This window comes from Sus scrofa, chromosome 6 (genome assembly GCF_054392235.1).
Source record: "Sus scrofa isolate SSC_HxYL_T2T_F1_AM1 chromosome 6, Sscrofa_HxYL_maternal_Yorkshire_Landrace_v2.0, whole genome shotgun sequence".
Classification (NCBI taxonomy): domain Eukaryota; kingdom Metazoa; phylum Chordata; class Mammalia; order Artiodactyla; family Suidae; genus Sus; species Sus scrofa.
Genome location: NC_139388.1, coordinates 157,562,662 through 157,578,636, shown reverse-complemented (window position 1 = coordinate 157,578,636; position 15,975 = coordinate 157,562,662). Strand labels below are relative to the sequence as shown.

At 43.6% G+C, this 15,975-nt stretch overlaps 1 protein-coding gene across 44 annotated transcripts in view; it reads left to right on the top strand.

Moving 5' to 3' along the window:
- Positions 1 to 15,975, top strand: part of FGGY (FGGY carbohydrate kinase domain containing) — a 459,774-nt gene that overhangs the window by 56,024 nt on the left and 387,775 nt on the right. For all 44 annotated transcript variants that reach the window (XR_014808145.1, XR_014808144.1, XM_084964952.1 and 41 more), the window contains one exon: positions 15,439 to 15,527. Coding sequence is in view for 42 of the 44 variants with exons in the window: in XM_084964952.1 (XP_084821078.1) it covers positions 15,439 to 15,527 (89 nt within the window). In the remaining 2 variants the exon portion in view is untranslated. The remainder of the gene's footprint in view (positions 1 to 15,438; positions 15,528 to 15,975) is intronic.

Genomic DNA, 15,975 nt, shown 5'->3' with positions numbered 1-15,975 from the left:
TAAAGTCACAGCGCTGTATAAGTAGATGGAAATTCAGATTCCTTTGGAAAATATACCTTAGGTAGGGGAGAGGAATCAGGAGGAGGTGACATGTAGGCTGTGGGCCAAGGGGGGTAGCACTCGGTCGGCTGGGCTTGCAGAAGGCAGGCTGGGAGGATGGCCTGGCATGGGAGAGGTTTGGCAGTCTGGGGAAAGGAGGCCTCCATGAGGCTGCAGATAGAATGTGGTGTGAGTCTAGAATGTGAGAAAGGGGTTCTGTGAGTCAGTCTAAAAGCACCTTTTGAACCCCTTTTGCATGTTCAGGGAATCAGGGGAATTTCCTTTTTGGACATCATGGGATGGAGCCTTAGGCCCAATCAGAGAAAAGCCAGAAGCCTTTGTCACACCTCTTCTGACTCTCCCACCTTGGGGGCCTGGGACCTGAGAACTCAGTGGCCACAGGCTTGGAGCGTCCAGAGGCTGCAGTGTCCTCCCTGAGCCCAAGGAGAAACTCTCCTCATTTTAATTGCCTCAGGACCAGACTAGACAGTGCCCTGGAGCACAGGGCAGGGGATGAACCCCTCTTGTCCAGGAGGGTGGGACAGAACACCCAGCAGGGCGCCTCCACCTCCGCTTTGGTGGGCGTGTGACTCAGAGGCGGTGACATCAGCCATGACTTCATTCACCCAGAGGAGAGGCTCTGGCTTCTGCCCTTCCTTTTCCACGTTCTGTCTCTTCGTCGGGGACCTTGTCGGGGTCCTTCTCTTGTTTTCCACACATCTTTTCCGTTTCGCTGTGTTTTTCCGTCACTCTCACTCACTTCTCCTGTTTGACCCGTTATTTCTCTTCTCCCCATCTTTCCTTTCTCTCTCTGTCCATCTTTTGCTTTGTCTTTTTCTTCTCCTTCCTACTCCTGTTCTACTTAGTCTTTCTTGTTTCGCTTTCTTTCTCACTCATCTTCTTTTGCCTCATGTTTCCTTTCTCTCCTTCTTTCCCTCTGCTGGACTGTCCTCTTCCTTCTGTGTCAGAAATGTATATGGCATCCCATCCTTCTGCCTCCTGTCTCCTCTCTCCTCCAGACTCCTCACCATGCTGCTGCTGTCCTAATGGTCCTAAAGTCAGATGCACGAACCACCCCCTGCTCAGGACTCAGGGTGGCCCCCATTCTCTTCTGACCCAAGCATCCAATGTGAATTCAGATTCATCTCTTACTCCATCTCAACCACCGTCTCTCAGGCTGCCTTTCCAGGGTTTCAGCAAGGATGCTGTTGCTGCTGCTTCTTGCACTTTGGTGCAGCCGGTTATTCCAGCTGGACTGTCCTCCATCCCACCTTCCTTAGTCTTTGCCTTCCCTCCACACCAAGGTCAGATACTTCCTCCCAAGTAATACCTTTTCTCTGCTGCCTGCCCACAACAACGCCTTTCTTTCATGACCATGCAGCATCCTTAGTTTATAAATCAGGTATTTTTAAAACTTAAAATAGTCTATGCTGTTTATACATCCCTGCCTACATCCCAGGCAGACTTGTTGCTCCATCTAGCCATAAGGATTAGGACCAGTATATTCCTGCTTTTCATCCAGGGTTACCTTCATATGTGGCACACGTTTGGCTACAAACCAGGACTGATGGACAGACTATTGCACAGTCAATAAATATGGCATTTAAGAAATAACTGTTTAACTGTTACAACTGAGGCGTGTATAACTGAGGCACTTGGCTGTGCAGCAGAAATTAACACAACATTGTAAATCAACTGTACTTCAGTCTTAAAAAAAGAAATTGTTATTTTAACTGTCAGGATACAGGTGAGTAAATTATGGCTTCTCCTTAAAAGGACCTGAGTCTGGAAGGGAAGATGGATAAGCCCCATATAATTTGAGAAGAGTAAGAACTGTGGGGGAAACTTTACCAGGCATGTGCCAGGTTAAGTGTAGTAACATACATAACCCCCTTGAACTGAATCCTGCTAACAATACACTCCATTAAACATTGCAGTAAATGAATAAAGGGAGACCCAGAGATATTGGGTGACTCATTGGCCAGAAGTAATGCAATTACCAAAGAGGAGAACCAAGGTTAGAACTAAAGTGTATCATTCTCCAGAACCCTTGCTCCATCCTGAAGATAGAAACATGGTGAAACTGGCATTCGAACCAATAATAAGAACAATCCTTTAAGAAGTGCTTACCATGAGCCAGACATTGTTCTGAACACTTCACTTACACTTGTACAATAATCTCTCAACAACTCTGGTGAAGGTTGTACTCTTGTCCTCTGTAATTGTTACAGCACAGGGAAATTGCGAAGTGAAGACGAGTCAAATAGCTTTCCCAAGGCCACACAGCTCTGCTGTATCAGAGCCAGGATGTGCACCCTTGCAGCCTGGCTCTGGAGAGGAGGTGGTGGAGTGTGCCAAGTCACCTCATCGTGGAGTAGCAAGTTGCGTTGTTAGAATTGCCATTGCATCAGGCAGTGGGTAGAATCAGGGACAGGGTGGAGGGTGGTGGTACTGAAAGATGAAGGCATGGAGAGGTGAGGCTAAAGGGAAGCCTGGAGCCAGGTCGCAGAAACCTTGTAGAGGCTGGTGCCCTCCACAAGGACCCTTCACAAGAGATGCACAAGTGTTCCTTAGAGAGGAGTGTTTTCTGTGATGTTGGACCGTTATGCATCCATTATGAAGAGGAGTTGATGAAATTCTCATCTACTAGTGGAGGAGTGAAGGGATTTCTCAGGTGTGAACCTTGTCTATGCCCTGCAGGAAATGATGGTGGTATAAATGAACAAAGGACACACACACACACCCACCCACCCAGATAAGCTCATGAGAAAAGCCCAGTGGAACTGTAAAGGACCCCCATCCTTTATGTGTTGGGGATAAGGTTTGGGCTGAAGGATATCAGGGGAAGAAAGAGGGGGGCCATCTTTGCGAGCCAGCCTGGAACTGCTACAAGGTTGTCCTCAGATGTCCCAGAGCACTTGGCGTTTGATATAGCACTTTTCCCACCTCGGCCCCCCTCATTGTGCTTGGCCACCATTCAGCGTGGTGCTGCACTGACCCAGGAGTCCCAGCCAGGAAGTGTATGAATCCATTTTCCAATTAAAATGAAACTTCTCCAAAGGACCTGCTCACCTCAAAAAGAGAAATTTATCTTCCTGGCAGTCTGGCTTGGCTAGAATATGTCTCTGCCCCTAAGACAGATGGTGAAAAGCCATTAACTTGAATGAGAAAAGAGAAGCTGGGACAGTTCTTATTCACAACCTCATTCATTTATCCATTCATTCCTTATTTCCATTTCCACAAACTCTTATTTTGCTTGCTCATCTCTGCTCATTCATTTATTTGTTCATTCAGCTAATGTTCCTCATCGTTTATAGATTCAGATAAAATGCTAGGTCCTAGGAATAGAGAAATAGAAACAACAAAACAAGCAAACACCAAAACCACAATCCCTGACTCTTACTAGAGTTTTCATTGTAGAGAGAGACTGACAATTGAACAGATGATGGGAGGTGCCGTGGTGGGGTTATTCACTGAGTATTATGGGGGCTTAGCACAGGAGCACCTTATTCAGGTTGGGCAAGTCAGATGATGTCATGGGGTGGGTAACACTTGAGTCCTAAAGGATGAGCACACGTTGGCTGGGTGAGAGGGAGGGTATCCAAATAAGGTACACTCTGAATAAAGATGGAACCGTGAGAAAAAGGACAGTGTATGTGGGTGATTCTACTGTAGTATCTGAGTGATCAGAAATGATGCTGGCAGTAAGACATGACTTGTACATGCCATGTTAATGAATTTAGTTAACTCCAAAGGTAGAAAACTTGGAAGGGTGTAAAGCTTACTAGATTAAAAGCTCCCTGCGGGTGGAGGCTGTGTCTGTTGTTTACTCTTGTTTCCCTAACACTGAGTACACTACCTGACTAGTAAAGGATACCAGATAAATATTTACTGAATAAAGGAATGGATGGGTGATTTCTGTAATCAAAGATACATTTTAAATGAGCCATGTATTCTAATTGGCCCTAGAGAGGGAATCGAAGGCAGTTAACATTTGAAAGAGTGTCAGGATGTAACAAATCACCTCAACACTTAACGAAGGGAAAAAGCAACCCTTTATTTACCTCAGAACTATGCAGGTTGCTAATTTGGAATGGACTAAGCTAAATGGACCTTCTGGTCTCTGCTGAATTCCTGCAGGAGTCTCCTGAGAACTATGGGGTAGGGTTTGCTGATCTGGGCCTTGCTCGGCTCTCTTGAGTTTGTGTAGCCTTGGCCGAGGTGGTTTGTTCTTGATCCTCATGTCCTCTCATCCTCCAGCAGGTCAGCCTGAGTGCCTTACATGGCAGCTTTGCATTCCAAGAAGACAAAAGCAAGGTCTTCGAGACCCCAGGTCAGAAGTAGCACAGAGGTGCTTCTGCTTCGTTGCATTGGTCAAACAAGGTCCTAAGCGCAGCCATAATTCAAATGGTAGAGAAACAGATTCACCCCTTGATGGGAGGATCTTCAGAGACACATGGCAAAGGGCATAAACACAGAAAGGGGTAAAACCGTGGCCCCTTTCATGCTGTACCATAGATAGGATAGCAGTAAGCCAGGTGATAGAACACGGTTGACTGAAAATAGCATAGTGAAGATGTGATGTGCTGGGTAATTTTACGTGTCAGCTTGACCGGCCACAGGGTGACATTTGGTCAAACATTATTCTCAGCGTGTCAGTGAGGGCCTTTCTGAGTGAGGTTAGTATTTGAATTGGTCAACTGAGTAAAACAGATTGCCCTCCCTCGTGTGGGTGGGCCCCATCTAATCATTTGAATACAGAATAAAAAGGCTAAGAGGGAATTCCTCCTACCTGACTGCTTAGAGCTGGGACATGGGTCTTTTCCTGCCTTTGACTGAGATATCAGCTCTTCTTGCATCTTGAGCCTGCTGACTTTCAGATTAGAAATTACATCATCACTTTGCCTGCTTCTCGGGCCTTTGGATTCATACTGGAGCTCCTGGGTCTGCAGCTTGCCGACTGCAGATCTTGGGGCTTCTTAGCTTCTATAATTGTGTGAGCCAATCCTTATAATTAATAAGTAAACTAACATATATACATATGTACATATATGTAAAGAGATATACAGATGTACATAGATTTCACATATATGAACAGGAGATATATATGTGTATATATATATATAAAATACACATGAGGTTTTTAATATATGATATATAATATGTATGTATTGGCCATATATGTGTGTACACACATATATAATATATATACTCATATGTATATATTATATATATATATATACACACAATCTTCTATTGATTCTGTGTCTTAGGAGAACCCTAACTAATACAGGAGGTGAAGTGGTGGGAACCTCTTCGTGGGTTAATTGAGAGTTTAAATTAGAAGATTGATTGGATGAAGCAATGAGGGAGAAGGAGGAGAAGATGACTCCTTGGGTAACTGAATCACCTGACATAGAAAACCGAGGAGGAGGAAAATGTTTGTAGAAACCAGCAGCTTCCATTCTGAACGTGTGGAGTTCGAGGTGCAGAAGTGCCCCAGGAGACATGTCTTGAGAGAGTTTGGAGTCTGAGATCTGGCACGTTATTTGACTTGTAGTTGGTTGGAACCTGGGGAATAATTGCAATTGCCCAGCGTGTAGATGGTGAGAAGAACATTTGGGTGAGGCAAGAACATCTGCATTTAAAGGGAAACTAGAAAAAAGAGAAGTTACAATGGACATCACAGAAATACAAGGATCATAAGAGACTACTGCAGGCAACTATATGCCAATAAAATGGACAACCTAGAAGAAATTGACAAATTCTTAGAAAAGTACAATCTTCCAAGACGAAACCAAAATGAAATAGAAAAGATGAATGGAGCAGTCACAAATACTGAAATTGGAACCCTGATTAAAAAGCTGCAACAAAAAAAGAGTCCAGGACCAGATGGCTTCACAGGCCTATTCTATCAAACATTTAGAGAAGAGCTAACACCTATCCTTCTGAATCTATTCCAGAAAATTACAGAGGAAGGAACACTCCCAAACTCATTCTATGAGGCCACTATCACCTGATCAAAACTAGACAAAAAGGAGTTCCCGTCATGACTTAGTGGTTAACAAGTCCGACTAGGAACCATGAGGTTTTGGGTTTGATCACTGGCTTCACTCAGTGGGCTAAGGATCCGGCATTGCCGTGAGCTGTGGTGTAGTTCTCAGACTCGGCTCGGATCTGGCATTGCTGTGGTTGTGGTGTAGGCTGGCGATTAGACCCCTAATCTGGGAACCTCCATATGCCGTGGGTGTGGCCCTAGAAAATACCAAAAAAAAAAAAAAAAAAAAACCCACAAAAAAAGGAAAATTATAGGCCAATATCACTGATGAACATAGATGCTAAAATCCTCAACAAAATACTAGCAAACTAAATCCAACAGTACATTAAAAGGATTGTACGTCATGATCAAGTGGGATTTATCCCAGGGATACAATGAATCTTCAATATCCACAAATCAGTCAGTGTGATACACCACATTAACAAACTGAAGAATAAAAACCATATGATCCTCTCAACAGATGCATAAAAAGCTTTTGACAAAATCAAACACCCATTTCTGATAAAAACCCTCCAGAAAGTGGACATAGAGGGAACCTACCTCAACATAATAAAAGCTATATATGACAAACCTATAGCTGACATCATTCTCAATGGTGAAAAGCTGAAAGAATTCCTGTTGAGATCAGGAAAAAGACAAAGATGTCTGCTCTTGCCACTGCTATTCAGCATAGTTTTGGAAGTCCTAGCCACAGCATTCAGAGAAGAAAAGAAATAAAAGAAATCCAAATTGGAAAGGAAGAACTAAAACTATCAGTATTTGCAGATGACATGATACTATGCCTAGAAAAATCCTAAAGACTCTATCAGAAAACTGTTAGAGCTCACCAATGAATTTGGCAAAGTTGCAGGGTGCAAAATTAATACACAGAAATTGACTTCATTTCTATATACTAACAATGAAAGATCAGAAAGAGAAATTAGGGAAACAATCCCATTTATCATCACATCAAAAAGAATAAAATACTTAGGAATAAACCTACCTAAAGAGACAAAAAAGACCTTTACTCTGAAAACTATAAAATGATGAAAGAAATTGAAGACGATACAAAAAAATGGAAAGACATACCATACTCTTGGATTAGAAGAATCAATACTATCAAAGTGACTATACTACCCAAGGCAATCTACAGATTCAATTCAATCCCTATCAAATTACCAAGGACATTTTTCACATAACTAGAACAAAATATTTTAAAGTATGGAAGCACAAAAGACCCAGAATAGCCAAAGCCATCCTGAGAAAGAAAAATGGAGCTGGGAATCAGGCTTCTTGACTTCAGACTATGCTATAAAGCTACAGTCATCAAAACCATATGGTACTGGCACAAAAACAGAAATACAGATCTGTGGAACAGGATAGAAAGCCCAGAATTAGACCTGTGCACCTACAGTCAACTAATCTATGACAAAGGAGGCAAGAATGGAGAAAAGAGAGTCCCTTAAATCAGTGGTGTTGGGAAAACTGGACAGCCACATGTAAAAGAATGCAATTAGAACATACACAAAAATAAACTCAAAAATAAACTCAAAATGGATTAATGACCTAAATATAAGACCAGATGCTATAAAACTCTTAGAGGAAAACATTAGACACTCTCCAACATAAACCACAGCAATGTCTTCTCAGATCCACCTCCTTGAGTAATGACAATAAAAACAAAAATAAGTGAATGGGACATAATTAAACTTAAAGGTTTCTGCACAGCAAAGGAAACCCTAAACAAAATGAAAAAACAGCCCACAGAATGGAAGAAAATATTTGCAAATGAAGCAACTGACAAGGGATTAATCTCCAAAATTTACAAATACCTCCTACAGCTCAATACCAAAAAAACAAACAGCCCCATCAAAAAATGGGCAGGACTCCTAAACAGGTAATTCTCCAAAGAAGACATACAGATGGCCAAAAAACACAAAGAACATATTCAACATGACTAATTATCAGAGAAATGCAAATCAAAACTACTATGAGGTGTCCCTTTACACTGGCCAGAATGCCGTCATCAAAAAATCTACAAACAATAAATGCTGGAGAGGGTGTGGAGAAAAGGGAACCCTATTACACTGTTGGTGGGAATGTAAATTGTTGCAACCCCTCTGGAAAACAGTATGGAGATTCCTCAGAAAACTAAAAATAGAATTACCATTTGATCCAGCCATCCCATGCCAGGGCATCTGTCCAGAGAAAACCATGACTGGAAAAGATAGATGTACTCCATTGTTCGTTGCAGCAGTATATACAGTAGCTAAGACATGGAAACAACCTAAATGTCCATCGACAGAGGAGTGGATAAAGAAGATGTGGTGCACAATGGAATATTACTCAGACATTAAAAGGAACGAAATACCAGCATTTGCAGCAATATGATGGACCTATAAATTATTATGCTAAGTGAAGTTAGACAGACACCAGCATCATATGCTATAACTTACATATGGAATCCAAAAAAAAAACAGACATAACTTTTTTGCAGAACAGATCCTGACTCACAGACTTTGAAAAACTTACAGTTTCCAAAGGAGACAGGTTGGGGGCTGGGGGTATGGGCTGGTGTTTTGGGATGGAAATGCTATAAAATTTGGTTGTGGTGATCATTTTGCAACTATAAATGTAATAAAATTCAATGAGTCAAAAAATAAATGGAAACTAAGGAAGAGGAGCTTGGAAAGGAGACAGAAAAGGAAGGATTAGAAGAAGGGCATGGAGGAGTCCAGGAGAAGGGGGTGGTTCAGAAGACCTCCTCACTCTGTTTGTCCAGATCTTCTACTTTTATCTCGTGTCTGTTGTAAGACCCCACCCACTCCCAAGCCTTCTCTTCTCTTAGGACCCTTCCTTCCAGAGACAATTCCACCTTCTAGTAACTGTGTTTTCTAACTCACCATAGCATCCTTCTCCATTCCTCCTCCTCTATTTTACTGTACTTTAGGGATGTGGAGCCCTCAACTAGTACTGGGCTGGGCATAAGAAATCTACATGTTAGTCTGTCTTTCCATTTATTTGATGAGTATCCTTGGAACAGTTGTTATCCCTTTATGGGTTTTAGTTTCTTCATCTGCAAGGTGAGGTTTATAACTTCTTGCCTTCCTCGCCTTGAAGAATTATACAGATCAGATGAGATCATGCATGTCAGAGCACTTTGAAACACATGAAGCTCTGCAGCAATAATTAGAGTGAGCCGCGTTGACTTATCAGACACTCCACCTTATTTCATTTAACCCTCACAACATCCTTTGAGGTTGATGCTAGTAACGTGGCATTTGAGGAAACAGGGGCTTAGAGAAATTAACTTGCCTAAAGCTACACAGCTGGGAATTGATGAGGACAATAATCAGACTCAGGTCTGCCTGACTCCAGAGTTCTTAGAGCCCACATACCAAAGCCTTGTTTTCCTAATGCATGTCATGGTATCACATTCCTGGACAAAGCCTGCTTTGGAGAATAGGATCAGTTTTCATACAAATGATAACATTTTTACGGTTGGGAAATCAGCTGCAGTGTGGATTATAAATTGACCTTTCTGTACAACGGTAGGGCTTTAGGGGAGCTGGAGGGAGGAAGATGCACATATGTATCCAGTTCTTGAAAATTAAATAATTTAATGTACAGTGGGGAGCTCCCACTGTGTTGCACGGAGATCAGCGGCGTCTTCGGAACGCTGAGATTCGGGTTTGATCCCCAGTCCAGCACAGTGGGTTAAGGATCCAGCATTGCCACATCTGCTGCTTAGGTTGTGACTGTGGCTTGGATCTGATCCACGGCCCGGGAGCTCCATATGCCACGGGGCAGCCAGAAATGGGGAAACACACACACACACACACACACACACACACACACACACAAAATGGAATTATTTCTTTTTGCAAATAAATTCTGTGAAGTTCAGTCCTCCTCTCAGGGGGGTGATCTACCTTAGCATTTCAGAGTTGTGTTTCTTGGAAGTTGTTCTCAGCAGTAGCATAAGCATTTATTCTGCTGGACCTTTAGACTTCAGCTCAAATCTCTCCCCCCATGAAGTCTTTTTTAGTCACCCTGGCCTCAAAGCCCCTTTCCTCTTCTGAACTCTGTGATTACTCATTAGAGGCAGATATATGGCCACACACACAAAATATTATGATAAAGTTATGAGGCTGACTCACCAAACCTTGCTATCAGGCTCATTACATTATTGTCATACATCATCTTATTAATTACCGTTTCCTTTGCACACGTCTTTCTCCAGCGTTGTTGTAATTTCATCATAGAAGTGTCTGACTTTAAATTTCTTTGTACCTCCTGAAACTTTTTTTTTTTCCCCACGCGTTAGCTGGCTTTTGCCCTACAGGAATTTGTCTTTTTGAGATGGATTTAAGTGTGTGAATATATAGCTAGGACACAGCAAGAGATGGGGGGGAAGGGTGACATTTGAGCTGCATTTGAATCAAAGGTAGATGTTTGATCATGAGAGAAGATGGGAAAACAGTCTCAGTAGAGACCTCAACAGGGGCAGGAAAATATGAAGAAGTACAGTGTGTTTGGGGAAGGGAATGAAATGAGGTGAGATCAGGGTGGGGAGTGGCTAAGAGAGGGGGCAGTGAGCCCAGAAGAATTCATAAAAGTCGTGGCCAAGTTGGAGCTAGGTTGTCAAGTGTCCTGTGAGCCATGTCAAGCAGATAAAATGTGATTCTGGGCCACGAAGAACTGCAGGACCACTTTAAGCAAAGAGATGTCACCTTTGTGCGATGCCTCTGGTAGCACAAAGCTCTCAGCATATCTGTCTGACCTGAAGTATCTCCAGCGTTTGGTCTCTTTCTCTGTGTATGAGAGTTTGAAACACAATTGTTTCATTCATTCTGGGAATTTTCGGGTTGGGGATTATGAACATGTTTTTCAGCATTTTTTTTTTTCTTTTCCCCAAAGAGTGAGCTTAAGGATTGAGTTTCTTCCTGAAACATCTTTCCTCTCCGGGTTATCAGCCTGTGCCCTGATTCACAGTCCTGGGTGGCGTGAGGATCAAGTTTTGCTTTTTGTTGGGTAGTTGTGCTGGAAAACAACATCGTGAGTATTTGGGATGTTCTGGCAGGATCACTTAGTGGGAGGAGAGTTTCATTCACTGCACACAGCAGGGAGCCCAATAGCTTCCCTTTGCAAGTCATAGCAAAACACTTAGATGAGCCTTTTTTAATTGGCCAGCCCCTTCTTTCTCATGCTGTTCCTAGAGCCTGGCGTCTCCCAACATACTTTGCAGTGTCTGCTTCATCTTCCACTCCTCACCCCAACACCCCCCTCCAGGTTCCCTTGGGATCTGGAAGCCAGCGGAGACCTCACCCCCTCCCTGGACAGGACAGTGAGAAGGCATGGAAGAGGGTTCCAGCTCTGTGCCCCAGCCTGGTGGGCTGGCTGCTGCCTGGCCCTGAATCTTGGATCTATTACTCCATCTCCGCCCTCTGCTGAGCCCTGCAGCTGTGTGTGTTTTGAGTGGTAGCCACCTCCCAAGAAAGGCTGTGGTTTTATGAAGTAATAGATGATTTTATAAAAAAAGAGTTGTTCTCTTTGGTTGCTTTCAAGCCTGAGGGATCGCTTAGCTCAAAGGATTGTTATTGGAATGCGGGAGCCTCTATTGCCAAGTCACACACCCCAATCACTGCTGATTTCTCTCCCTCTCTCTTTTTTTTTTTCTTTCTTCTTTCTTGAAAAGACTAGTTTTTGTTAGTTGCTTGGTAACTGGGACATAGACTTTGCTCCTTCAGCACAGAGAGCTCTGCTCCTCATTTGAATCCGATTCAGTGCTTACACAGTGAGGTGTGCCTGACATTGGCATGCGCTGGGGACATGCTCTGTGTTTCCTGTAACCTGTGCACCATTTGTGCCCGGAGGTTGTTATCAAGGTCTTAGAATTTAAGTGAGTTGCCCCGGATTGAAAGTGAGAGCTCTAATATTAGGAAAAAAAAAAATTAAAAATATGTTGGGGAGGGCTTTTCTTTGTTTTGTTTTGGTTTTTTGTTTTTCTCTCTGTAAAGAATGGTAAAAGCTTCCATCACGATGCTTCCAAAAGGCCAAAACCCACAGCTCTGCTAGATCTGGGAGCCTTCGGGTGGTGACTGTGGCCTGGGCAAAGGAACTGTCACCTTAGAGCGGGAAGCCCTGTGCAACTTTGGGCTATGACCTTGTCGTTCAAACCTAAGTTTCTACATCCTTTGTAGGCACCTGTCCCCCACCGCCGCCCTGAGAATCCAAGGAGAGGAGGTGTGTGGGGGCACTGTTGTAAGCTGTGGAAGGACGTACGAAGAGAATCACCGTGTCTGATGCAGGCCCAGTGGTTCCAAGCGTAGATTAATTCAGTAACATCGAGGCCCTTGGCTGTGGTTGTCCTCTCTGGGGCGAGGGAGAGATGGAGAGATTTTCCCATGGCCCTGGATTAAAAATCCATCCACGGGGGCTCATAGGCCCTTTGCCAATCTAGCATGTGATGACTAAGCACTTGTGAATCATGGAGCTCAACTTCAGAACAGCATGGGAACCTCGTAGGTAGTGTCAGCATCTCCAAGTAAGGGGTCAGGCTCCTGGAAAAAGTCCCACTCGTCCAGGCAAACTCTTCCCCCACTTCCCTCTGCTGGCCAAGCTTCAGACTTTGCTTTTGTGGGGAAGGCAGAGGGTACACACTGCTGCTGTCTTCTCCCCAGAGACCCTGTGCATCCTTTTAGGGAAACACTCCTCGCAAGTTTCTCATCCTGTGGGGAGGTCGCGCCTCGGCTCAGTGAAGCCAGCGTTGTCTCAAGAAAAGATGACGCTGCCTGGCTGCCTTGCACCTCCTGCCCCCAGCGTGTCTCTTTCTGGCAGGAGGCCTGCAGTTCTCTTCGAGATATTCTGCCCGGGTTCCATTGTCCGCGGCAGCGGCTGTCCGCAAGGCTCCAGGCTGAAAGCTCTCATTCTGCAGGGTCTTTAGTGGCCGTACACAAGATCTAACAGAAGCAGTTGTTTTCGGAGTTGAGGAGGACAGCTTGGCCTTGGCTGGAGGCACTGGTTGTTGCTGCATTGGTTTCGTGGTTTATTTCTCATTGGCCTTGGATTTCTGGAGTCTTTAGAATGAGGCTTTTCTCCCTGAGAACTGATCACCGAAACCACAAAGCACATGGAAAGCGATTTGGGGGACTACCCAGAAGACATACTAGTTGTTTGACTCATAGTTTCAAAGGCTGCCATTTGCTGATTGGGACCTATTTGTGTATGGAGATACTGCTAGTTCAGAGCTGTGTCAGGCATCTGTAGTCAACGTTAAGTGCTGCTTTGTCCAACCTTAAGATGTACAAGTGTTCAAAGGAAAGTTTAGCCCTTTCTAGATGTAAGGTCTCACCCAAATGCTTAGGAATTTAAAACAAATAACAACAGTGACAGAGAATGGGCTTAACACTGTCTTTTCCGTCTAACCCCTTTTGATGTTACTCTTGTTTCAATGGGACCCTGCTTCTGGGTTAATACTCAGCTTCTTTGATGTACGTAGGTGTCTGTGTTCAGATAGCAGTGATAGGAAAGGGGAAAATAGGAAGAACTCATAGAACTGGAGGGCAAATGTAGATAAAGGCCAGTAGTACATCTGTAAAATTGATGTAATAACTTTTGTATTGTTCTAAGGAGGTAAGACATGTGGAAACCCTTTGTCACCTCTGAAGCACCCCTCATACGGGGGAGGTTGGAAGGTAAAACTGAGCAGTTTGTCCAGTTGTCCAACACATATTTATTGAGTGCCTGCTATGTGCCACCCACTAGCAGATACTGAACTATGTCTCTTTTGAAACTTCTGCCTTGTTGCCTTTAGGTTCCCAAAGTTACCCTTGTTCTTATGATACATTCCTTGTTGTTCCAGCCTCTTGGGGAGGGCATAATTGAAATCGGGTCATGGAGGAGTTCCCCTTGTAGCTCAGCAGTAATAAACCTGACTAGTATCCATGGGGATACTGGTTTGATCCCTGGCCTTGCTTAGTGGGTTAAGGATCTGGTGTTGCCGTGAGCTGTGGTGTATGTTATAGATGAGGCTTGGATCTGGCATTTCTGTGGCTGTGGCACAGCCGGCAGCTGTAGCTCGGATTTGATCCCTAGCCTGGGAACTTGCATATGCCGTGGGTGTGGCCCCAAAACAAAACAAAACAAAACAAAAAGAAATCAGGACATGGAGAGTTGCCTGGAGAAGGCATCTGTCTGCATTCCTCTTCTCTTTATGAAGTTCTGCTTCACCAGGTCTCTGGCAAAAAATGGTCACTTCACAGTTTCCAAGTTTTTGTCACCCTAAGTCCACTCATAGGCTGAAGTTAAATGACTCCATTTGGATCCTGATTCTAAATTCCTGGGAGAAGGAATCTGAGTGGCTCAATTAGGGCAGATGTTCACTCCTCGTCCAGTTAAGTGTGTAAGGGGACTGGAGTCGTGCCATTTCTACCCCACAGCTAGGGGTACAGTCCTGAGTGGGGGAGGATGGGAGATAGTCATGGAATATCGTGGTGCATGAAACTGACAAAGTCCTTGACCTCATAGAGCTTACAGTCTAGCAGGAGAGAAAGACATGAGGCAGATACTTGCGGAGTGATATGGATTGTATAATAGCCAGACCTCACCTGAGTAGGAGACCCTGGAAGATCTTCCCAGGGAAGGGAAGATCAAGTTTACCAAAGGGGGCAGGGCAGTGTGGACCCTGGGAAGGAACAGAATAGTGGGTGAAGAAGAGTGTTCCAGACAGAGGTGGTAGAGGAAAGAAAAAGCCCAGTGACAAGAAAAAAAAAAAAAAAATCTGACACCATTGGCTGGGTGGAAGAAAGTGGAAGAAACAAATGTTTCAAAACATGTATAAGCATAGCTTGATTCCCTACCATTCTCTCCGGCTTAGAATAGAAGTTCTTTGTGGGCAGGGACTGGCATTCCCCTTGCCTTTGGAACCAGTTGGCACACAGAGACTTTTTCATGGCAGGACACATTGCATTTTATCAGGTAATTTCTCAGTGTGGTTTTTCTCCCCCAGTTCACAGCTGTTCAACTTCGAAATCTTATATGTCTTGAAGCATATCCTCTTGCCCTTCAGTGGAAAGATGGATTACATCCCTCGCTGAGTGTGCTTCCTCCAGCTCCAGGTTGGCAGAGAGGAATAAAAGGGAAATTATCACTGTTTTTGGAAGGATCAATAATGGCCAATTTTTCCTTTTAGTATAATACTGCTTTTATATCATCCCCTCTTCCCAGTCCCTGAACAGATGTTTTATTGGGCATTGTTGGCTGTGCTTTTGTTTTGAAAAATTTGAAGCATTATTGAAAGAGGAGAGGGAGAGGAAAAAAAATAGCCCGTAATTGATTCTAATATATATTTAATTTGGCAGAACTTGAGAGAGACTTGCTGGGATAAGGCGGGACATTTCTTTGATCTCCCAGACTTCTTATCGTGGAAGGCAACAGGTGTCCCAGCACGGTATGTTAATTACAAGTTGGATTTTATTTGTGTTCATCCATTCTCGGGTGTATGTATATATATTGCTTTCTTAACTCACTTTGACTGGACGTACTGTTTGTACATCTGCATGCGATTTTGCATACTTGAAACATCTTGAATCTATCTTCCACCTCCACTGCACATGCCCAAACACCAAGGTTCCTCAGAGGCCTGGAATGTGGGTATGCAAGGTGAAGACCATTCATTAAAATTGGACACATTTAAAGGAGACGTACCTAGTTCATCATGAAATGTGACTTTTTTTCCAAAGACACTTTTTACTTGGGGAATAAAAGGAACTTTTTTTTTTTTTTTTTGGCCTCTAAAATTAAGGCAAGAGATAGGTTTTCCAAGAAAGCTGATTTTTACTTTCACTAGGTTATGAAACTATTTTGCTTTTTATAAAAACATACATGAATCATGCCAG